Here is a 24,198-nt window from a genome sequence, read left to right as displayed (position 1 = left end):
GTGAGCCGCGGCGCTGGCCAAAATATGTAACTTTTTTTAAGATTTATTTATTTGAAAGAGTTAGAGAGGGAGACCTTGCAGTGGTCTTTGCCAAAGCAGTCTGTCCACCCTGCTCTGTGCAACACTTTGAGGGCTGCCTTGGGCACAGGGCTCTGGGGGGTCCTGGGGTTGTGGCAGCAGGGGGCGTCTTAGAAGGACACTGTCCCCAAAGGGAAAAGGACATTCAAGTCCTTGTCCAAGGTCACACAGGAGAGGCCAAGATTAAAACCCCGCAGTGCTCTCGCGTGGTACTTCCTGCCTGGCTGTGTAGGCACACGGAGGGTGTCAGCGGATGTAGCAGGAGGGGAGCGACTGGCCTGACCGGGATGAAATTGCTGTTTGGGAGGTGATGGGATTCCTCTGACCAAGAGCAGAGCAGCCTCAGGGGTGTGGAAAGGTCCCTTGCAGGCTGCTCCGGGGATGGGTGTGCCTGGGGGAGGGAGCGGGAGCTCTCAGGACCTTTGCTCCAGGGGAGCGGGGAGGGAAGCAGGGCTCTGTGGGAATCCACGCGGACTCAGTCCTTCCCTGCCCTCAGCAGGGCCAGTTTCCCAGGCAGCCCAGGTCATGGTGAGGAGGAACCACGGTGGGAGTGCGTGGCACCGAAGCAGCTGGCAAAATTGGCTTTGCTAGTATTTTTGGCTTCATATTTTTTTTCTCCTGTGGATTCAGGACAAAAAGGTGTTCTCAGCATGACCAGAAAAGCATAAGGAAACTGCTTGAGTTTGGTCACTTGCTATCCTACTGTGTGTTTCTGAAATGTCCTTGGGATCCAGGTGAGGAGAAAAGGTTATGTTCAACAAATTCAAGCAAATAACTTTTGAAGCTCACTTTTGACAGTTTCCTCCCCTCCACTTTGTAGCCTAGGCATCAGTAACTCAGTTGTGAGCTCTTGGTCTGACTTGGCCAACCAAATAATCTTTGTGTCCTGCCTGCTTAACTCGGTTTCTGTCTCTCTGTCCTCCTGTGTGAGTGTGAGTGTCTGTGTGTACGTGTTTCTCTCTCCTGTTATCGGCCCTTCTCTGGTGTATCCAGGGTTTCTGCCTCGGAGCGGAGTCTGCACAATTGAATCCATGTGTGGTGTCTCTCTCCGTTTGCTTTTTCAGTTCCCCCAGGAGTGGTGCAGAATGGAGCGCGGGTTCTGAGCCGAGGGCTGTTTCCTGCTGTCCGGCCACTGCCAATCACTCCCATTGGAATGACAGCCGCCATGAGGTAAGGAAGGCAGGGGCCCGCCGGCCAGAGCCGCCTGCACGAGTGGGACGGCCTCGCTCTGTCCCACGGGCCTCTTCAGCGGGTGGAGAGAACCAGTGTCTAACTGGGGCAGATAATGACCCAGGTTTGAGTACTAAAGACCATTAACGTAATACCCCGACCCGGAACAGCCGGTCCAAATGCCAGCCTTCCCTTCTCAGGCCATCAGATTATCAGTGATCCTGGCTTCTTTGAAAATGAGGGGTAGGGCTGCGTTGAATGGAGCGTCTGTGTTCTAAGGAGGCCGTGTGAGGCGGGGGCAGGACCTGGCGGGTGGGCTGTAAGTTTCTAGCAGGTCCCGCTCTCGCCCTGAGCCCCGTGACTGCGACTCTGGGTTGGTGTCTGGCCTCGCTGGACCCCAGTTCCCTCCTCCTGTGCCTCCGAGGAGAGCTTGCAGGGAAAACCAAATGCAGGAATCACGAGGAACAGGGCCTTTGGTAAGCGGTCTATAAATAGCGGTGGCATCACTCCCGTGCTGTGCAGAATCAGGTCATTGCCAAACCACAGGAGCTCTTCCTCGGGAAGGGTCTTTCCTGCGTCCTCACCCCCACCGCCTGCCCCAGGGCAGGGTCAGCCCTCATCTGCTCTACGCCCCCCGCCTCCCCCCACCCCCGCCCTCACCCATGTGTGGGGCTTCCTCCCAGGTTCCCTCCCAGCCACCAGCCACCACCAGGCCAGGTTCCGCAGATGTGCGTCTGGGACGATCTGCAGAGCACCTGCCATGGGCTCTCAGCACACTGACCTGATGTCCCTCCCCCAGGCATTTCCTCCCCTCGAGTTTGCTCCGCAGGCCTGTCCAGCATCAAGCCATTTTATTCACACGGTTCCCTCTGGATCAACTTGCCCCGCCCCGCACAAGCGAGACAGCACGCCCGTCTAGACCCATCACACGTGCGGTCCCTGTGTGCCCTTTGCCCCTGAGCCAGCCTCAGACACATATCTCTTTCTTTTGGATCCACCAGCCTGCTGCAGCTGTGGTGGCCCTTTGATGAGCGACCCTGTCTGGTTGTCATTCCTCTATGTGTCCCTTTCTGTCCTCAGTGATGTGCTTGTTGAAGATGGAGGCTGGGCTCACTCAGCCGGCGAGGGTCTCATCCCCTGTGGCACGGTGCAGGGTGTGGGGTGGGGGGCTTCGCTGTCTCACTGAGCTGTGTGCCTGTCCCTGCCTTCAGCCCAGTGCACCAGGAGGCCTTTTCCTTTCCTGGCCTATCACATCCCAGAGGAAGCAGTCCCACAAAGTCTGTTTTGCTGGGTCTGGGCGAGTCACAAGGTCGCACTGCCTTGTGTGAATCAGCCATGCAGAAACCCTCCCTGAGCCTGGCTCTTGGGTCTCTTGCAGAAAACCAAAGGACTTCTGTCACAGTAGACATCTTAGCTGGTCTTCTGAGCAGACCTTGCGGCCTGGGGTGTGACAAGGAGGGCCACTGGTAGGAGTTAGAACGATAATGAATTACAGAATGATTTATCGCTTGTACTGACCAGGGATGCGTCCCAACAGTACCTGGGAAGGGTCGTCGTTGTTGTTTGTACTTCTCTGGTGTCATCCCACCTACTCTTAGAGCACTACTTGCATTTGTGAGTAACTTCTCCCATGAGGCCGGGATACCCACGCCCTCGCCTCCCCTTGGGAGACAGGCATTTTCTGTCTTCATTCTCTCCTCGCCTCTGTCCTGTGTTACCTCCTAACTGTCCTCTTTGGTTGAGAAGACTTCTTGACCATAGACTATTTTCACTGGGCTCAACAGTGAATTTTCACAGCAGATTCTCAATAGAGACTTCCAGGTTTTCACTGTCTTTGTCATTCTTTGAGTGCCTTCAAGGGTAGCTCTCTCTGTGGGTCCAGCCACTCCTTAGGGAAGAACCAGGCAGATACCAGCTTGGCCTTCGGCAGTACATTATCACAAATTTCACAGACTAGTACTCGCTAGAGGCATTATAAGATCTATTTATTTATTTGAAAAGGTGACAAAAAGAGAAGGAGAGACAGAGAGAGATCTTCCATACACTGGTTTACTCTCCAGATGGATGCAATGACCAGTGCTGGGCCAGGCCAAAGCCAGGAGCCAGGAGCTTCATCTGGGTCTCCCACATGGGTGCAGGGGCCCAAACACTTGAGCCATCCTCCACTGCTTTCCCCAGGCCATTAGCAGGGAACTGATGTTAAGCAGGTAGGAAGTTATTAGCCAGTACCCAAAAGGAGGAAGAGGACTTCAGGTGTCAGGGAGGGAGCAGTGGCAGGGAGCAGCCACCATGCATAGAGCCAAGGAGACAAAGGGAGAGGTTGAAATGCTTGCCCGGGGAGCTCTGCAGAGGGGGGGATCTGGATCCCGACTCTGCAGAGGAGAACCTGCTGTAAGGGACTCGGCTCCGCGCGTGCGGGTACAGCTGCAGCCTGGATTCAGCAGCCACTACAGCAATGCCCTTTAGTGGAGACACATTGCTGGGGCACCACGGTAATGAGAAACACACAGGCAGAAGAGGGTCTCCCAGTCTCTCTGTTAGGAGAGCCTCGCCCACAGCCAGGTGGTGAAGCAAAGTGTGGCTTGCACCGTCCAGCCCCAGCCCCAGCCTCCCACAGGGAATAGAAGGGTGGGATCTGAGGTTGAGTGACACAGTAGCTTGCTCAGTGGCTGCACCCGACCCTGCAGCCGCCATGTCAGTTATAAAGGGAATTAGGGGGCCAGCGCCGTGGCTCACTAGGCTAATCCTCCGCCTGCGGCGCTGGCACACCGGGTTCTAGTCCCGGTCGGGGCGCCGGATTCTGTCCCGGTTGCCCCTCTTCCAGGCCAGCTCTCTGCTGTGGCCCGGGAGTGCAGTGAAGGATGGCCCAAGTGCTTGGGCCCTGCACCCACATGGGAGACCAGGACCTGGCTCCTGGCTTCGGATCAGCGCGGTGCACCAGCCGCAGCGCGCCAGCAGCGGTGGCCATTGGAAGGTGAACCAACGGCAAAGGAAGACCTTTCTCTCTGTCTCTCTCTCTCTCACTGTCCACTCTGCCTGTCAAAAAAAAAGGGGGGGAGGGGGATTAGGGGAGAAAAGCTGTGAGATCTACACTTGTTGCTGAGGTTGTCCTTGCGAGATGCTCTCTGGAAGTGAACATAAACACAGCAACGTGGCATTTACAGTCTGCATAAAATCCATGAAAAGGGGAGAGAAACAGTGTTTTCACTTAAAAAAAAAGTTTAATTTAGCCACGTGTCCGGTGAACTCAGATTCAGCTGAGGGCAGAAGGGAAGCAGGGGACTGGAACCACACTTAACGCCAACTGCCAGAGGATGTGGCGGTACCCAGGCGTGCCTGTGGGTGTTCAAATGTGCACGGGGATTGCTGCCCCAGCCTGTTCAGCTGAGGACAGCGAGGGAGTCATTAGCACCCACTAAAGACCAATTTCCTCCTCTCCTTTGTGTGCCGGGTTTTCTGTGTGAGTCTAAGTGACTTTTCCTTAAGTGAAAATATTTGTCTTTCAGGGATATTTTTTCCCCTCCGCTGAGTGGCAAAGGCCATGTTTGTTTGTCTTAACTCTGAAACTGTTATTGACATAGATGAAGTGTTACTTTTATTAGCTGATCATTACACAGCTTGTGTTTGCTGGGTTCCTTTGCATATAATTATGATGTGAAATCTCCTTGTAAGAGTATCTGTCAATAGTGTAATTGACTTGACCATGTTGACTCTTTACTCAATAACCTCAGAGATTGGCCCATCCTTAAGGAGTTGGAAACCTGCTTATTTGAAATGGGCCTGTGCATTGAGTCTGCAAGCCACATCACCCTCACAATCATTGCACCCTTGTCTTAAAGCTTGATTTCTGTGTGTTGTGCTGCTTTTCCCCATGAAATCCCTTAGAGGGGTCCCGTGGAATGGAACAGACGATTAAAGCCCTGGGAGAGTTATTTCTGGTCCGCCCCGTGTTTTTGAAGTTCCTAGTGTTAGGAACTCCTAGGTCGTGACCGTAGCAGCTCACCTGAATCTGGGCCACCTAGATGTTAAGGTTTGGGGATCCTTTTCACACACACGTACCCCAGTGTGGCCCCTTGGTGCTGGCAAAGAGGAATCAAATGGCCAGGGTTTGCCTGAGGATTGGGAGAGCGTGGATGGAGGTGAGCCCTTCCTATAGCAATAGAACCCGCAAATTTTGCATCTGCAACTCAGGAACCAAGCTTCCTGCACACGGACGTCTCATGGGGAACCCTGGCTGTTAGGATTAACACACAGCTGTGTGCCGGGCACATGGGAAGACTCATGCAAGTGTTTGATAGATGATCAATGTGGAAGGGATGGGCATGTGGCTTGGTGGTTAGGTTGCTGCTTGGCACACCCACATCCCACTTTGGAGTGTGTGAGTTCAAGTCCCGGCTACTCCGCTTTCCTGCTAATGTCACCCTGGGAGGCAGCAGTTGTGATGGCTCAAGTAGTTGAGTCTGTGCCCCTACTTGGGAGACCCAGGTTGAATTCTGGGCTTCCTGGCTTCCACCTGGCCCAGCCAGGTCACTCCCCAGTGGGCATCTGGGGAGTGAACCAAGGGATGGAAGATCTCCTTCTCTCTGCCTTCCAAATGAAATAAATAAATGTTAAGACAATGATAACTGGAGTTCTCCCAGCCTGCTCTCCTCAGGCCTCCTCGGGTCCCCTCCCTGAGCACTTGAAGCTGATTCCAACCTCAGACGAGGCTTGGCTTGAACTCCTGCCACCTTCAGCACCGTGCACATTTGTGACAAAGCCATTTGCAGCAACGGCTGGAGCTGTGCCGATCCAAAGCCAGGAGCCAGGTGCCTCTTCCTGGTCTCCCATGCGGGTGCAGGGCCCAAGCACTTGGGCCATCCTCCACTGCCCTCCTGGGCCACAGCAGAGAGCTGGCCTGGAAGAGGAGCAACCGGGACTAGAACCCAGTGCCCATATGGGATGCTGGCACCGTAGTTGGAGGATTAGCCAAGTGAGCCACGGAACCGGCCCCCTAACTTGCTTTTTTTTTTTTTTTTTAAGATTTTATTTATTTATTTATTTGAGAGGTAGAGTAAAGACAGTGAGAGGGAGAGACAGAAAGGTCTTCCTTCCCCAGTTGGCCGCAATGGCCAGAGCTGTGCTGCTCTGGAGCCAGGAGCCAGGAGCTTCTTCCAGGTCTCCCATATGGGTGCAGGGGCCCAAGAACTTGGGCCATCTTCTACTGCTTTCTCAGACCATAGCAGAGAGGTGGATCAGAAGTAGAGCAGCTGGGACTAGAACCGGCAGCACCCATGTGGGATGCCAGCATTGCAGGCAGAGGATTAACCTGCTTTGCATCACAGCACCAGCCTGCTAACTTGCTTTTTTAAAACTCAAGTTTGTTTTACTGCATGAAACCATCAGTGAGTCATTTTCACTGTTGTATAATATTTCTTTATGTGACTGTACCACAGTTGGTAAAAAACAGACATTTAAGTAATTGATAGTTCTTGGTTATTATAAGAAATGTTGCTGTGGAAGTTCTCTGTGTATCTCCAGGTGCAGGAGATGTGCAGGAGAGAGACTGTTGGTTTGAGGCTGTGTTACATTCTCTACAAGGCAGTGCCAAATTGTTTCCTAAACCACTTGTACTGACTTACACTGCCACTGTCAGAGCGTGGTAGTTCCTGTCTTCTGCACACCTAGCATTGTTGCCCTTTATACGGAGCCCGTTCCGGACAGCAGGTAATGGCATCGCCCTGGCCTTTCGCTCCGTGTCCCTTGTCACTAAAGATGGCTTTTCATATACATAATCAGCTGTCCGAAGCACTCTTTTATGATTATCCATTCAGCATTTTGCTTATTTTTCTGTTGGGTTCTCTTTTGTCATTCATTGTAGGAGTTCTCTGTATATTTTGGATATTATTCCTTTACTGACTCCATGTGTTGTAAATTTTCTGAGTCTGTGGGTGACCTTTTTATTCTCTTTAGTGCGTATGTGTTGATAAACTGAACATCTTAATTTCATGCTTATTAATCACATGTATCAATCTCTTTAATGAAATCTGGGATCTTAAAAATATCTCTCCCTAACCCTTCCAATCATACAGTCTCCTCCTGTGTTTTCTAGAAGATTTAAGGTTTTTTCATTCTTACTTAAGTCTATTATCTATGTAGAGTTGAGTTGTGCGGCAGAAATGCACTTATATATTTTTCCAGATGGATAGTTAGTTATCCCAACATCATTTATTAAGGTGCCCCCCCTTTCCCTATTGATTTAAAAGACAGTTCTAATATGTATAAGGTTTCTTTATATTTATAGTTATTTGGGGAATTCTTGATCCCATTTGATATTTGTCTTGTCTTGTGGCAACACCACATTGAATTACTAGACTTTTATAGTAAGTCTTAGGTCTCTTAGCACAGATTCTCTCTCCTTGTTATTTTTCAAATAGCTTTACTATTCTTGGCTCCTGTACCTAGAATCAGCTTGATGAATTGAGGAAAAGGGAGTAGAGACAAAAAGAAAAACAAAACACCTCCTATTGTGATTTTTTTACAAGAATTGTATTGAACCTGTAGATTACTTTGTAGAGGATTACTGCTACTCCCTTCAACATCTTTCAGTCTGAGAATATGTTATGAACCTGTCCATTTATTTAAGTCTTCAATGTCTCTCAATACAGCTTTGTAATTTTTTTCCTAAAGGGGTCTTCAGTTAGAGTTACTCTATGTAGTCCAGTTTTTTGTTTTTTTTTTTTTTTTCCTGCTGTTGTAAACTGTGTGCATGTATGTGTGTGTGTGTGTGTGACTGTGTGATGTGTGTGGTGTGGTGTAATGTCAGAGTTCCGTTAGCCTCATACAATGAATTAAGGAGTGTTTACCCTTAGATTTTCTAAAAGATTTTATAGAGACTGAAATTTTCTGTTGTCTAACATTTGACGGAACTTGCTTGCAACAGACTAGGGCTTTTGCATGTAATGATTATAGGATACTTGTGTTTTTTAAATTTCCTTTTGAATTCATTTTGTTAAATCTAGGATTTTGTCCACTTCCCCTGAGTTTTCAAATATATTGGGATAAAAGTACTCATAATGTGTCTTATGGTCTTTCTAAATCTCTTCTATAGCTATGTCCAGTTTGTGTCCCTTATTACATTTGTATCATCACTTAGTTTTGGATTGATTAATCTTGCTATAGGTTTTTCCCCCCAATGAATCAACTTTTTATTAGCTCTTCATTGCATCTGTCCTCCATTTCATTGATTTTGCTATTTTTCTTTGCCTGGATTAGATCCGTAAACATTTCTTCCTTTTCTATAAAAGTTTAAGGTTCTGATTTTCTTCCGACTGCTACTTATTTGCGTCCCACATGTTTGGTAGCTTTCATTTTCATTATTGTTAAGTTCTAAGAATTTTCTGTTTCCGTTTTTGTTTCTTCTTTAACCCGGGAGTATTTTTAGAAGTGTGTCTTTGAATTTCCAAATCAGAGCGAAGGTGGCTGTTTCTTATTTTTGTTTTTAGTTATCCCTTCAACACTGACCATCAACTTCTGGGCATTTTCATCAGAGAATTTATCTACAACAATACTGCTTCTTTGGAATTTGTTGAGGCTTGCTGTTTGGGCTATTGTAAATCTAGGTTTTTCAAAATTTGTTTTATGTTGGAAAAACATGTAGAATGAGCCCGGTGGGCTGCGTTTCGATGATCCAGTCTTGTTGGCAGTGCCCAGAGCGTCCCAGTCGGGAGCCAGTGGAACGTGCGCCTCCTCCTGCACCAGGTCTGACCCCGGGTGCTGAGTGCGGCCATGGCCGTGTCCCACAGCCCCTTCACAGCCTGCAGATCCCCTGCCCCTTGGCCTTGGCATCCACAGTGAGCACCAGGGGCTGCTGTCTTCTGCCTGCTCCGCAGCGGCCTCAGTGGTGCAGGAACCTGATGACGCACAGAGCGCAAGCTCGCTCCTCCCGGGGCTCCTCCGAGGGTGTCTGGGCTGCGCGGAGGTGCCGTAGGTGGAGTGCGGTTTTGCTTGTTTTTGCGGCTGTGGTGCCTTTCAGCGCTGCCTCCTTGGCCTCCTTGGCCTTTGCTTTGGCTTCAGCTTTGGGAGGAGCAGGAGCTTCCTTCTTTGCCTTCAGCGCCATCTTGGTAAAAAGCTGTAAATCTGCTTTTTGAAAAATATATTCCATGTGTGCATCAAAAGAATATGCCTTTTCTGTTTCGCTCATGTTATATGTTCGTTAGCTCAGATCCTCTCCATGCTAACCTGGTGTGTGTGTGTGTGTGTGTGTGTGTGTGGTGTGTGTTGATCAGATTGAATCCCGAGAGTGGCATGTTAAAATCTCCCATTACAAGGTGGATTGCCTGCTTCTCTTGGTCATTCTTTAATTTCAGATGCGTGTATTTTGAAGCTACTTTATGGAGAATGCTTAGACCTGTTACATCTTCCTGATGACTTGAACTTTGATGAATGCTTAATGCCTCTCTCAATCTCTAGTAGTGATTTTTGCCTTCAAACCACCTTATTTCATTTTAGTATCACCGTGCCAGCATGCTACAACTTCTTCCTTCCTTTTGCTTTGAACCTTTCTCTGTCCTTCTGTTTTCGGTTCGCCATGTGGAGACGGCATATGGCTTTTTTTCGATCTCTGCCAGTGATCCGTACCTCTTAGCTGAAGATGTGTGGTCCACTTGCATGTACATTTGCATTCACTTCTGTCGTCGTATTTGGCATTTCTGTACGTCTGAAAGTTCCCAGGGACTTTGCTTGTCTAGCATAATTTTAAATTGATCTAGAGTCTCCCATTTTTCTTCTTGTTCTCATGGTTTCAAAGTCAGATGTTCTGTTTCAGTTGTTTTAGTATTGCTGTTAGTACTTGCAACATGAATATTTTAAAAGGCTCTTCAGTTAATCTTTATCTTTAACCTCATCAATACAGAGCCCTTGGGATGCTTTGACTTCTCCCTGCCTCTCAGAGGACATACTGCGTTTTTCTGACACTCTGGTTCTTTCGTGGTTTTGTTGTTTGTTTTTGTTAAGTGCCTTAGTCTTCATTACTTCATTACTACTGAGTTACACAGTTAGAACTTACCTTTTTTTTCCTGATCACTTAATTTACATCTTGGGCTTTCCTTTTTGGATCATTTTCTTTTTTTCTGAAATACTTTTTTTTTTTTTTTTTTTTTGACAGGCAGAGTGGATAGTGAGAGAGAGAGACAGAGAGAAAGGTCTTCCTTTTCCCGTTGGTTCACCCTCCAATGGCTGCCACGGCTAGCGCGCTGCAGCTGGTGCACCGCGCTGATCCGAAGCCAGGAGCCAGGTGCTTCTCCTGGTCTCCCATAGGGTGCAGGGCCCAAGCACTTGGGCCATCCTCCACTGCACTCCCTGGCCACAGCAGAGAGCTGGCCTGGAAGAGGGGCAACCGGGACAGAATGCGGCGCCCCGACCGGGACTAGAACCCGGTGTGCCGGCGCCGCTAGGTGGAGAATTAGCCTATTGAGCCGTGGCGCCGGCCATTTTTTTTTTTTTCAGATGTATTTATTTATTTGAAGGGCAGAGAGAGAGCGAGCGAGCAAGATCTTCCATCTGCTGGTTCACTTCCCAAATGGCTGCAACAATGGGAGCTAGGCTGATCAGGAGCCAGGAGCTTCTTCTGGGTCTCCCACATGCGTGAAGGGCCCAAGCACATTGGCCCTCCTCCACTGCTTTCCCGGGGACATCAGCAGGGAACTGGATTGAAAGTGGAGCAGCCTGGGCTGGAACTGGTACCCATATGGGATGCATGCTTTACCCACTATGCCAGGGTGCTGACCCCCTGAGAATCTGTAGTGAAAGGTACAAATTCTTACCTGAAAATACAAGGGGGACTTCAAAAAATGTGTGGGAAATGGCATTAACAGGTAGTACAAATTCTCTGTGAACTGTTTGAAGCCCAGGCACATACATATTTGCCTTCATACTTGGAGGATGGTGTTACTGGGTATAAAATTTAGGCTGGGGCCAGTGTTGTGGCATAGTGGGGTAGCCCTCCACCTGTGATGCCAACATTGTCCACCAGTTCAAGTCCCAACTGCTCTGCTGCTAATCCAGCTCCCTGCCAATGCACCTAGGAAAGCAGCAGAACATGGCCCAAGAGCTTGGGCCCTTGCACCCACATGGAAGACCCAGATGAAGCTCCTGGCGCCAGGCTTCAGCCTGGCCCAGCCCCGGCCCTTGTAACCATTTGGAGAGTGAACCAGCAGATGAAAGATCTCTCTGCCTCTCCTTCTCTCTGTATATAATTCTGCCTTCCAAATAAAGAAAATAAATCAATAAAAAATAGCAGGTTGACAGTCATTCTCTTCTGTGTTGTTCCCCTAGAATCTGCCTCACTTGTTTTACCTTAATTGTACTCCCCTTCGGGGTGCTGATGTTTTTCTTTACTTTCACATCTTCTCTTTTTCATTTTTTTAATGCTCTGATGCTTGGCTATCATGTGTCTAGGTATGGATTTCATCCTGTTGATCCTGAGTGGGATTTGTTGGCTTTCTGAATCTGAAGTTTGGTACCTTTTGTCGCAGCTAGAAAACTCTGAGCCATTGTCTATTGCAGTACGAGGTCTGCCCCGCCTTGCATTCTGGAGCCGCAGCTCAGTTCGCGTTGGATCTCCTCACTGCTGTGCTCCCTGTGACCGAGGCTTCCCTCCGGATTTCCCGCCTGTCTCTGTCTTTCCTCTCTGCTGTGTTCTGTCTAGCACTGGCACATCCATCTTCCATTTCTCTTTTTCTTTAACTGCACTCAGTTTCTCTCTCTCTCTCTGTCTCTCTCCCCCCCCCCCTCCTCTGTCCTCTCTCTCTCTCTCTCAGAAGTTTTATTTATTTATTTGAAAGGCAGAGAGAGAGAGAGAGCTCCTATCCACTGGTTCATTCCCGAAGTGCCCACAGTGGCCAAGACAAAGCCAGGAGTCAGAACCCGGTCCAGGTCCTCACACACAGGTGCAGGAGTCCAGTCAGCTGAGCCATCGCCACTGTCTCCCGTGGGCTACATTAGCAGGAAGCTGGAGTCAGGAGCCAGAGCTGGGAGTCAGCCTCAGGTCCTCTGCTACAGGACACGGGCATCCTAACCACTCAGCTCAACTCGAGTTCTTTCATTCCTAGGACTTGGGTTTTCCTCTCCAAATTCTATTTTGTGCTCTCCAAAATCCGCCTGTTTCATTCTATAGTTCGTCATTCCTTTCTGACGTTTTTCAGCATCATCTTGTGTTTATTTAAGCACACATTACATTCTGTATCTATTTCACTATTTTCCATGTTTCCAATTGAGATTCTATGCCTCTTGCTTATGGTGGTTTGTTTCCTCTGTGTGTAAAGAGTGTGTTGAGTCTGTGCTCCTTGAAATCTTATCTCTGGGAGTTCTTTGTGGCTCAGGTATAAAGTATGTTCCCCCAGAGAGGATTTGCTTTGCTGGGAGCCTGAGCAACCATAATACCTGAGGCCACTTTCACTCCCTTCGAGGTGAGGCAGGGGTGCACAGGAACCATGCAGCAGCCGAGAATAAGCCTTTGGGCTGCCCCTCCCTTCCCACGCCCTCAGTCCGAGTCCTTGTTCCAGTGCTAGGCTGCGCATTGGCTTTGGGGAAACCCAGACTCTCGATCTCCCATTTCAGGTTGTTTTTAGATTTTTCTTGTGTGCAGGAGAGGTCCTTTGAGCATGTGGATGTCTGTGTGGCTCTCTGAAAGCCCCCTTCCTCCCTAGTGACCCCATCAATGCCTTACAAGTAGGTTGCTCTACTTCCCTGGGCGCTTGTGTGTTGAAGTCAGAGCAAGACCACCCGCAGGTCTCTCTGCTACTCAGGTGGCATGGAATCTCCTGGGCATCTCTTCTCTCTTGTCTGTCTACTTGTGCTTGGTTCTAGACAGGAGGGGTGCACTTGCTCAGGTGCCCTGCACCTGCAACCCCATTCATTCTGTCTGCATCTTTTCAAGCCTGGCAAAAGATCAGCATAAATCCCCTGAGATAGCAGCTACTCTATGTGCTTGCCTCTAGGTGTTGAGCCACCAGTTCCAGAGAGAACCGAGTGTACCAGGTGAAAGGTGGAGGTGCACACTGGCTCATCACACTGTAATGGAGCAAATGGCTAGCAAAGCAGCCGTGTCGAGTCGTAAGCTTGTGCCTTCCCTTGTTTGTTGCAAGAATCTCTCATTCTTGGCTTGAACTTCTCACTTGTGACTTCTCCATTTTTAGGTTCAACATTTCCCTGCTTTTTGACAAGAGAATGAACACCAGGTTTTATTTAGCGTGTGGTTTGCTTAAGCCACGTGCTTTAAACTTCCAGAGGCCTAGTAAAAAGCAGCTGGCTTTAATTTATGATAATTGTATCATTACCCGTAAATTCATCTGAAACTAAAAAATTGCAGGTGCTTCATATGTATCCCGTGTTCGTTTTAATGAGTGATTTTTGAGGAGTGGTTAGAAATTCACTTTCCAGTGTGTTCGGGGTGGCTGGCTGCTTCTAAGCGTTGGGGTTCCTTTCATGACAGCCCCTGCAGTGGGGAGCACTTGACACCAAGTCCATGCTGCCGGCTTGGGCCATCAGGAATCCTGTTGTGCCAAGTTGTTAATAATTGAAGGAGCTTGTCACTTCCTGCTGAGTTTTGTGTGTAATTTATGGATTATGAGCCCAGGCTAAAAGCTCAAGGAAAGTTGGTCTCGCCAGTTGAGGAGAGATGCATTTATATTGTAATTCTCGCTTCCTACAGTTGTGCTGTGTCCCCGTTTTCATCCTGGAAAGCTGTCCGTGGATGGATTTGTTTCTGGTCCTCCTCGGAGTCAGCTGTTTTCTCCAGGGGCCACAGGGAGACATTTCTTGTTCCCGCTCGAGCTGTGCCTGGGCACTCCTGTTGGCCACCTTGGACAAGCCCGGATGCCTCTGTGCTTCTGTTTATCTGTAACATGGCTGAGCCAGGCATTGTTCCAAACAGCATGAGGCTGGGTAGTGCCAGAGACCCTGCCCTCCGCAAGATGGCATCAGGGACTGTGGAATAATTTTCTTTTCTGTTCTCTCATTCATGGAATTTCCTTAAGATACAAGATGGGTCTAGTGGGTCTGTAGCATCTCTATTTTTTTAAAGATTTATTTATTTTATTTGAAAGTGAAAGTGAAAGAGAGAAAGGTCTTCCACCCACTGGTTCACTTCCCAGATGACTGCAAAGGCCTAGGATGAGCCAAGCCAAAGCCAGCAGCTTCTTCCAGGTTTCCCATGTGGGTGCAGGGGCCCCAGTGCTTGGACCATCTTCTGCTGCTTTCCCAGGCCATAGCAGGGAGCTGGATTGGACGTGGAGCAGCCGGGACGTGAACTGGCACCCATATGGGGTGCCAGCACCGCAGACGGCGGCTTTACCGGCTGTGCCACAACACTGGGCCCTGAAGCGGCTGCCTTTGCCCTGTTAGAGATTGGTGATTCTCAGGCATAGAATCCCGCCTCTCCTGGTAGTGCGGACCCAGATTTAATTTAATTAATGTTTCTGCTTTGACTGCGGTGCGTTTCTCCACCTCCCCCCTTCCCAGCTTTTCACTGGAAAGAATTCCAAACTTTGGAAAAAGGGGGGCAAATGCAGAATGAGCCACAGTCACCCTTCCCCGGGGGTGCTGAGAATCGCCTTGGTGGCCCACTCCTCACCCTCCTGGGTCTCTCAGTCGCCTCCTCTGCCATCTTCAGAGGGAGACCCTACTCTGCTGAACTCTGGTACTGAAGTGAACCCTACAGCCCCACGTTCTACGAAAACAGGGGCCTTAGAACTGACTCAATCAGCTCCAAGGCAGACGTCGCCCAGTTTGCTCCTGTTGGCTGAGTTCACTGTAAAACTGCTGGATGCCCGTTCAGTGGGTTCATTCATTTTGCGTTTTACAGTAGATTAGGAGAAACCTAACAAGACTTTCGTTTTCATTTGCTTTAATTAACTATTAATAGCAATTAGTTCCCTTTGCCAGGCTTCCTGTCTGGTAGCCCCTCCCATCAGTCTCCTCCCAATCTTTTTTACGTACCCAAGACCTACCAAGAAATAAGGCGTCTGCAGAAGATAGACAGTGAGGGCCCCCAGCTCAGGGGCTGTGTTCACAGGCAGCCACTCTTGCTCCCTCTCTCTGGGTGCCGGTGCTCTTACTCTGCTGGGTTCCCTTCAACCTCCTGAACCAGAATAGAAAGAGGAGACCAGACTTCCCCGGGCGAAGCACGTTGCAGCGGCAGGAAGCCGCGGGGTTCCGACGGCAAAGACAGGAGAGCGGGCAGAACGGACGGTGCACCGCCAAGAACCTTCCTCTGTGCTGAGCACTTGGCATGGACCCTCACTTAGCCCTGGGTGGCTGAGGAAAGCCAGAAGTAAAACAGCCCCTCTGGGTCACCACTAAGGCCCCAAGGACCAGGGACGAGATTCAGGCTTGAAAGCCTGGGGGTCTGGGGAGGTGGTGTGGATGCAGCATCAGAGAGTACGGGACACAACCGGGACTGTTCTGGAATGCAGTCGGCTGTAGAAATGCGCAATTGATCATTGCCCGCAGGGCAGGGAGTGGTCACTCAAGATAAGCTGTGGTCACAGCCTGCATGCATTTTGCCAGGGGACATCACCGTGCATGTCCTCTGTATCAGCGCATGTGCAGCAGAGGGTCCTGCCCTGGAAGCCCAGGAAAGAGGCTCATCCCCCTCAACTCCCCCTGCACCCTTACCTCAAGAATTCTTTCCTTCTGACCGAGTGGGCCTCTCCCGAGGCCTCCCTGTGCCAACCGGAGAGAAGGAGAAGGAGACACACGCTCTGCTGGTCTCCTGGGTGCTCCTGACCCCGTAGCTTTCAGCACCATTGCCGTAGCCCTGGGCTGGGCTGGTAAATGCTAACTGGTGGTGGTGCGGGATTCCACGTGTTCCCTCATGTCCTCGGTCTAGACGCCAGGTGTCCGCCAGGCACCCAGTATGGTGCCGGCCAGCCTTGTAGAAATGACACCGTAACAGGAAGGCAGACCAGATGCAGTCATCGTGCAGTCTGTGAGGTTGCGGGATGTGCTGTCATGGAGGGGAAGGGAGGTGCCGTAGACATGGGCTGAGCGGCGTGTGCTCCCAGGAAGTGGGGCCGCCGCGGTGCAGCAGAATATCTCACGCCTGCGCAGACCCTTCAGCCTCATGGCCAAGGGCAGATGCTACATCTCCCACAGAACCCTCCCCCCAGCTGGAAGCAGCTCTGGGCCCTGGGAGTGTTGCTCCCACAGCCCTCTGATTCCACATCAGAAATACAGCTGCTGCCCAGCCGCACGGAACACAGAGCCTGGCCCCTGGGCCCCGCTTTCCTGCTGGCCGCGCCTGGTCCAGGCACCCGCAGGCACGACCTCCTCTTCCCATCACACCCGTCCCCTGCTCCTCCCACAAGGGACGTCAGCACGTGTGACTGCTGTGGGATCCTCGTGGGGATGCGTCTCAGGGAATCTCATTACTGGGCAGGCGCGAGTGAGAACCGCTCGGATGATGTGGCCGCGAGCTTGAACTTCAGACTCGGCCTTTGGTTCTGGTCGCAGTTAAGGGAGACACCAAAGTCCTCCAGGCCTCTCCCCTGGCCACTGTCAACTACGCGGGCGGACATCCACTTCACAGCCTCCACACACTCACCCAGGCAGACCCCGCAGAGCGCCTGGCAGGAGGCGCGGCCCCGCAAAGGCTCCTGGCTCTCTCTGCTGGGATCAAGCCATCCCTCACCTCCTTGTGAGACGGCTGCATCGCTGCCCCGGGTCTGTCTGAGCCTCCCTCCGGGCGTGCGTCTCTATTAGGTGCTCAGTGAATATTTGCAGATTGAATGAATGGGGGTGGGGGTGCGTGAGTGAAAAGCTGTCACTGCGCGGCAGGCGTCCCTTTTTGCTGCACGCTGGACTTGGGCTTCACACAAAAGCCTCCTAATGAAGCAGCTTCAGAAGAGAGCATGTGTCTTTGTCTCTGAAGTTGCCAGCCAGCATTGTCTGCCGCGTCTGACTCCATGACACTGGCGGGGACGTGAAACCAAGCCCAGCTTGTTTTCGTGGTTCAACGTCGCAGATGGAGCCGCCGCCGCTGTCACTTCAGGGAGTGGCATATTGACGGCTCAGCCACACAAATCGGGTGGGAATGCCATCGATGGGAGATAAGCGGGGCAGAGCTGAGTGTCAGGATTTAGAACGCTGCCTTCGAATAGATCCAGCCGTGGCCCCGCCGCGTGGGCACCGCCCCCTCGAACAGCAGAGGAGCCGATGGGCGCGGGCAGGTGGGCTGCCAGGGAGCTCCGTCAGGCACGGTCTAACCTGTGTCCCCTCCTTGTCTCGCTCCCCTCCCCATGTGCTCACCCTGCAGGAACGGCGTCAGCGGCTGCCGGATGCGGACTGAGAGCGAGCCGTCCTGTGGCTCCCCGGTGGTCAGCGGAGACCCCAAGGAGGACCACAACTACAGCAGTGCCAAGTCCTCCAACGCCCGGAGCACCTCGCCCGCCAGCGACTCCATCTCCTCCTCTTCCTCCTCCTCCTCCTCCTCCTCCTCCTCCTCGGCCGACGACCACTACGAGTTCGCCACGAAGGGGAACCAGGAGGGCAGCGAGGGCAGCGAGGGCAGCTTCCAGAGCCACGAAAGCCACAGCGACACAGAGGAGGACGACCGGAAGCCCAGCCAGAAGGAGGTCAAGGACGCCCTCGGGGACAGCGGGTACGCATCCCAGCACAAGAAGCGCCAGCACGTCGTCAAGACCAGGAAGGTCCCCAGCGACACGCTGCCCCTCAAAAAGAGACGCACGGAAAAGCCGCCCGAGAGCGACGACGAGGAGATGAAGGAGGCGGCCGGGTCGCTCCTGCACCTGGCGGGGATTAGGTCCTGTTTGAACAACATCACCAATCGGACGGCAAAGGGGCAGAAGGAGCAAAAGGAAACCACAAAAAATTGAAAACAAGTCACTGATTTGTTTTGAACTTACGGCCATTTGGTTTCAGCATGTCAGGAGATTTGTAATGATTTGTGGCAATATCAGTAACTTTTTTTTTTTTTTTGGTTTGGTTTTCTTTCTTTTCTTTTTTTTTTTTTTTAATTTGCCCCCTTTCCTTTATTTTGGACCCTTAAGAATTTTATTTTTAAAGGAGATTGAAGCCATAGAACTCATGTTGACACTCAGCCGTTTTACAAAAGCTTTTCATTCTCTGAAGACAAAACCGAAAAAGCCAAAATTACCATTGCTTCCTCCAGCTTGTCAGAAACGTGTGGCTGAATCCCCAGGGATGTCAACAGCGGTGCCATGGGATTTACACACGCGGCACGCAGAAGGCACATGTGCAAAGCGACCAGCATGCAGGCCCAGCCTTCAGGTTTAAAGAGTCAGGTCGCCCACCCAGCTGGGCTCACTGAGTAGCAGGAAGGGAAGCGATTAGGAAGAAGGACGACCCGTACCTGTGGCCCTGGGCATGCCATTGTGCCAGGAGGGCCCTTGGCATTGCCACGCAGTGCGCACGGGACCTTGGCCTCTGGGCCTGTGCGCCTCGTGACCCTGAAGCCTGGAGGCAGCTCGCTTGGTGGACACTGATGGAACCGTTCAGATCCATCAGGTGTCAGTGACTGAGAAAAGAAACCGGGTGCGTCAGTAGTGAAGCTGCTAATCCTTGAATTCTACTCTAGAGTCAATAAGGAAAAGTTCCAAAAGCCATGAGCCTGAAGGTGGGCCTTGGGCACACACACACAACACAACACACAACACGAAACACGCAGAGTGAGAGTGAGAAGAAAACACTCAGAAAGCAAGCTGTGTCTTAAGTGCCCGAGGGAAGAGCCGTCTCGGGCGGTCACGAAATCACAGTAGCTGTTAAGGAAATAATGGTAGAGCTCTTTTTCTGTCAAAAGTATTTGATCCAAGTGGGCAAAACAAAACAGAAAGCTCCAGAACCTGCCATTAGTATTGTGGTGTATTTTTTTAAAAGAGTGAAGGCACATTGACAGACAAAGCAAAACAAAGTGGCAAAAAATCAGCTCAAATAAAGTAACTCCCATACTGCCCTCAAAATGGGGCTTGCAAATTAATGTCAGGTTCATCTTTGCGAAAATCAGTGGTTTCCACATTCAGCCAGTGTAGCCGGCAGAAGTTTCTGATCCACAATGCATGGATTCCTTTGAAGAAAAAAAAAAAAAGAAAAAGAAAAAAAAATCACGAAAACAAACTTTTTTTTTATTCAAAAATAACAAAGTTCTTGTACGGTAAATAATGTATTTAGCATGACGCATGAATTATTTTCATATAAATAGAGAAAATAGAGAAAAGACTATGCCTCTAATTTTTAAGCCCTTAGGCTCAGAGGTTCTTTTGGTTTTCTTTTCTTTTGTTTTTCTTTCTTTCACTTTTTGTTGGTTTTTTTTTGTTTGTTTTTTGTGTTTTTTTTTTTTTCCTTTCTGGGTTATTTTGTTTTGGTTTTTTGAAGCAGGTGTTTAAGGTTTAACCTTCTTCAGGGACAAATTCTGACTGTTGGGGAACTTACTCTGCAATATAAAAATATCTTCATGCTCTGGTAGGGGCTTGGATGGCTGGACTCTCTACTGCCTTGTGTGCACTCAGCCCCCGACCCCTCCGGTTCTCTGTTGAAAAGTGTGTCCTTTCTCTGTCTGTTCGTGTTTCACATGACGCAATAATCCGAGGGCAAACTTAGTAGTGAGTGTGTATGATAGAATCAAGAGAATCATGGGACGCTGACTTGAGAAAATCATTGCCGTGATTCGGTTCTAGGGACAAAGGCAGTGAATCATTATGCAAATTTGCCAGGAGAAGGGGCAACCTGCTAGTGGGCCTTATTTGGGTGAGGGTAGGAGATAGGGTACGTGTGACGGAGGAAGCAAGACCGAGGGGTGAGGACAGCCGGCTGTGTGGCGGCAGCGCCATTTCGCAGGAAGAAAGGCCGGCTGGCCTGTCCACTGCCCGAGCGCATCAACCAGCCAGGAATTAAGACCACGCGATTTCGAGAGCTGAATGTAGACAACCACACGGTGTCACGTAGGCCAGAAACCCTGTCATCTTTGCCTGAAAAATCAGACATTAGCAGAGAGATCCAAAGAGAAACCTGTCGAGGAATATGATCTTCCATCCAAACGGATGGCAGCTTTGAAGCAAAAACACCCACTCGGGTGGGGTCCGATGGTGGGGGCGCGGGAGGAGGCTGTGGAGATCCCAGCCCCTCTCGGTGGGGCAGTTGTGGGCCCAGGCCGAGCCAGCAGCCAGCACAGTGGAATCCACGGGGCGCTGCCACTTGGCATCTTCCTTTGGGTTGCTGAGGAGAGAACGTGGGAAGGTCTGCACCGGGGCGGCAGCTCAGGGTCCTCCCCGAGCCTAAGGACGTGAGGGTGTGGGTGGGAACCCAGATGCACTTTGGTAGTGCTCTGCTCCCTCCCACGTCCCAAACATCCGATGCCCCAAAGGCCATCCGGTCCACAGCCGTGGGACCTGAGCAGCACTTGTCTGTGCCGCCACCTGACCCAGCCCAAAGACCACCACCTCAACCCCCACGTTCCCCGCCCCCACCACGGTGAGGAAATGCAGACTTCTCTCTCCTGGAAGGCAGAGGCAGGCGTTCAGGGCTGTTTCTGGCAGGGGGCTTCTCCCAGTGAACCCCCCCCCGCAGTGGGCTGTCTCCCCTCATTTCATTTTTCTAAAGGGGCGAAGGCTTCTTTTAGAAAATAATAAAATGCAATGTGTGTGATTTACTTTTCTGATCTCTTTGAGAAAATAGATGAATATCTTATAAAGTGTGTTCTTAACTCCAGAACTACTCTTTTTGCATAAATACCTCATCGGGCAGCTTTCTAAGTATTTTCCTGAGTCTCCCGTGGCACCTTCGTGGGATGTGCTTGGAAGACGTGTTGGGGAAACTTTAGTGAGGGTACTTTTTCTAGTTTTCTTCTGTTTTTGGAGGCATACACATTATGCATAACCAAAACAATGGCTCAATTGTGTTGAACTTTGTATTTTGATTGTTGCGAAGAAACAAGCAGTATCGATGTGTATGTGGCTGTTTGTAGTGAATTCATTGCGGAATGAGGTGTCCACGTCCATAACAAGCCAAGGGGCAGGAGGCACCCTCTCTTATCCCCTCCTCCAAGAGCAGTAGACAATTTAAGCACAAGCCTATTTGTGAAAGAATATTTTGCTTAAGTGTCATTCACTTTAGTCTTGGAATTTGTTCCCAAGCGTCAGGTGTTCTTTTAGCTTCCAAACTAGCATATTGTATCCATTAGTCTAACCGATCGCCCGAGTACCGTGAAGGGGTGGGCCGCTCTGGCTGCGTTTCTCTGCTGGGAGAAGTAGTGGTTCGTGTGTCATTCCAGTATCTCATACTCACCTGGGGCGGGGGGAGGGGAAGTGGGGAACTATAGCAATATTTAAAGATGCTTTGGAAAAACAACACATCAGCACCATGACATCGACAGCTACTTGCTATTGGGCCCTCGGACACATGTAAGAGAAATCTTACATCTTAAATGATATACACATAGACAGTTTATTTTTATCCTACTATGATTGTCTTTTATCTTTATCTAGTACTCTGTGGCAAGCGTTGGCATCGTAGGTTTTTCCCAGCCTTATGTCCTAAGCTCCTATTTCCCCACCCTCTCTCGATCAGCATGCTCTCAAGAGTTCACTGGTGAAGCTGTGTATCTGAAAGGAAAGAGAACCAAGCCCACGTGTGGATGGTGGCTTGAGAAAGCCACGGCCAAGACAGCTGTGGCAGGCTTCCCACCTTGGGGCTGAGTTTTTAAGGGATGTGCTTGGAGGCCTTTCCCAAGAATGGACGTTCCTTGTGTCCGGTGGCCACAGCCGTTAACCACCATGGGGCATTCTGGGAAGAGGCCGTGGTGTTGACTAGTGCCCCCGCCTGAGGGACGGCTCCTGTAGCGTGAACACTGTGCAGATGGCTCCTGTGCCCAGCCCAGAGTCCTACAACATATCAGGATTTCTCAATGCCAAGCGCTACCGACTCCAGGTTCAATTACTCCGCTCCACCTGAGCAGGTCTCCGGCCTCTCACTGAAGGGCTCGTTCTGCAGGAACCAGAGTTACGTACAAGTGACCTAAACGAGAGGGTTTTCCATATGGGATTGGATTAAATTCAATGTGACTTCTTCCCTTTCAACTTTATTCAGGTTGGGACTCGTTTCTTTCTGGTGGATCACAGCTGCCCAGGTGTTGTGATTGACTTTTATGTTTCCGTAGAGAAGTATTTTTCTTTCCTCTTCAGGATTTTTGCCACCAAAAGAAAACATCGGAACTCTGTGTCCCCCTCTTGATCGTGACCTAACCAGTGTTGACAGTTGAGTCCTTAGTGTCGTAGGTCCCAGCCCACCAATACTATATCAAACACTGTTATGCACATAACACAGCACTGTGACCTAATTTAAATAATACTTTTTTATTATTTATACTACTATATATACTATACATCAACACTTTTTGCTATATAACCTAAGTGATAACCCTCTTTTAGTTACCTGCCAAACTCTGGACTTTGGTTTCTTAATGCAGTTAACACAGTTACGAAGTTGTAATGGTGTCTTTCTCTCCCTTTGTAACGGGATGTGTAAATCAAAGTACATACATTGTGTGGTGTTCTTGTTTCTGGAGACTCCTGAGGGTGTACACACGGCATTCGGTGTTCTGTGGAGATCCGCCCACCTTTGTGAATTCATCTGTTAAGCCCTCTTCCTCTGAGAGAGCACCAGCGATGGTGGTTAACTCCCATTCATTCCCTCCCTCCCTCTCTCTCTCTCTCTCTCTCTCTCTCTCATGCTGGTTATTCTTGAATTAAGCGCAGACTCATCAGCTCGGTTGCTTTATCATGAATAATGTGTGTGACCCTGCAATTCTTCCACAGTTCAGCAAACAAGTGCTAGCTTCACTGACCAAAAATTACAGAAGGAAAACACAGTTTTTTTAAACAGTCCATCTTTTAATGGCCGAAACTGATGTGTCCATGGTGCTCTTCTTGCTGTGGGATTTCTGAAATCACACCCATTTCTGACTTAGTGTGAGATGCTCACAAGCACCCTTCCTGTTGTTCTGTTAGCATTGAAATCTATTTATTTGGGATCTATACAACAGTGTGGTTCCACTGTATTTCATTTGCAAAAGCGGGGAACAGCCATCTCCACCTTTTGCAAATAATTGATACTCCATATTGGATTCTCAAAGACTTCGATATGGCGAACCTATCAAACCTAGAAGCCCTATTCCATCCTCTCATGACTGTGGCCTGAGCTCCCCAGCCCCTTCCGCCTCTCGTTAGATGAACCTTAGCACCCTTTCAGTGATTTAGCATTCAGCATTTCTGGAGTATGTGTCGTTGAGACCATCTGAGCTCATGGCTGATGCAGTAACCAGTTTCATGCTGTGTCATCACACTCACTACTTACACTGCCATGGTGAACATGTGGAGGAAGAACAGTCTCTGTGTGTCTGGGAAGCATATACACTTGTACATTTTTTATACTCTGATTCTGTAACATTTCTTGAGTTTTGTTTTTGTTTTACAGAAAAAAAAAAAAAGTGATAAAGCAATCAGAAGACCAAGAGGTTTACTCTTGACGTCAGGGTCATCTGACGTTTCCTGGCCAATAGACCTATATGGCCAAATTAATTTACAGGAGTAATAATTTTTCAAAAGCCAATTTTTTTTTTCTGTATGAAACTGCCAATATCATGAATAGAAAGGGAGAACCATAAAGGAGAAAGAACGTGACGTTCATTTGTGTTTGTGTTAACCTAAAGAAGCAGTGTGGAGACAGACGCCATCAGCTGAACCTAGGGACTTGGTGGCGCTGCTTCGGAGGCATCCATACTTGCATCTTGCATTCTTCATGTGTAATCATATTGCCAAAGACAAACTATTTCATCATTTATTGTAAATAACACTTTCCCCCAGACCTACCATAAAGTTTCTGTGATGTATTGTCTTCCAGTTGCAATAAAAATTACTGAGTTGCATCAATTGAAGAGAA

At 49.7% G+C, this 24,198-nt stretch overlaps 1 protein-coding gene across 35 annotated transcripts in view; it reads left to right on the top strand.

Moving 5' to 3' along the window:
- The window catches only part of FOXN3 (forkhead box N3), a 457,141-nt gene extending 432,943 nt beyond the window's left edge, over positions 1-24,198 (top strand). For all 35 annotated transcript variants that reach the window (XM_089322621.1, XM_089322625.1, XM_089322622.1 and 32 more), the window contains 2 exons: positions 1,143-1,248; positions 17,543-24,198. In XM_089322621.1, coding sequence (XP_089178747.1) covers positions 1,143-1,248; positions 17,543-18,122 — 686 coding nt within the window. In that variant the 3' untranslated portion in view covers positions 18,123-24,198. The remainder of the gene's footprint in view (positions 1-1,142; positions 1,249-17,542) is intronic.

This window comes from Oryctolagus cuniculus, chromosome 20 (genome assembly GCF_051225735.1).
Source record: "Oryctolagus cuniculus isolate XC-2025 breed Fujian yellow rabbit chromosome 20, ASM5122573v1, whole genome shotgun sequence".
NCBI lineage: Eukaryota > Metazoa > Chordata > Mammalia > Lagomorpha > Leporidae > Oryctolagus > Oryctolagus cuniculus.
This window is presented reverse-complemented; position numbering and strand designations above follow the sequence as displayed.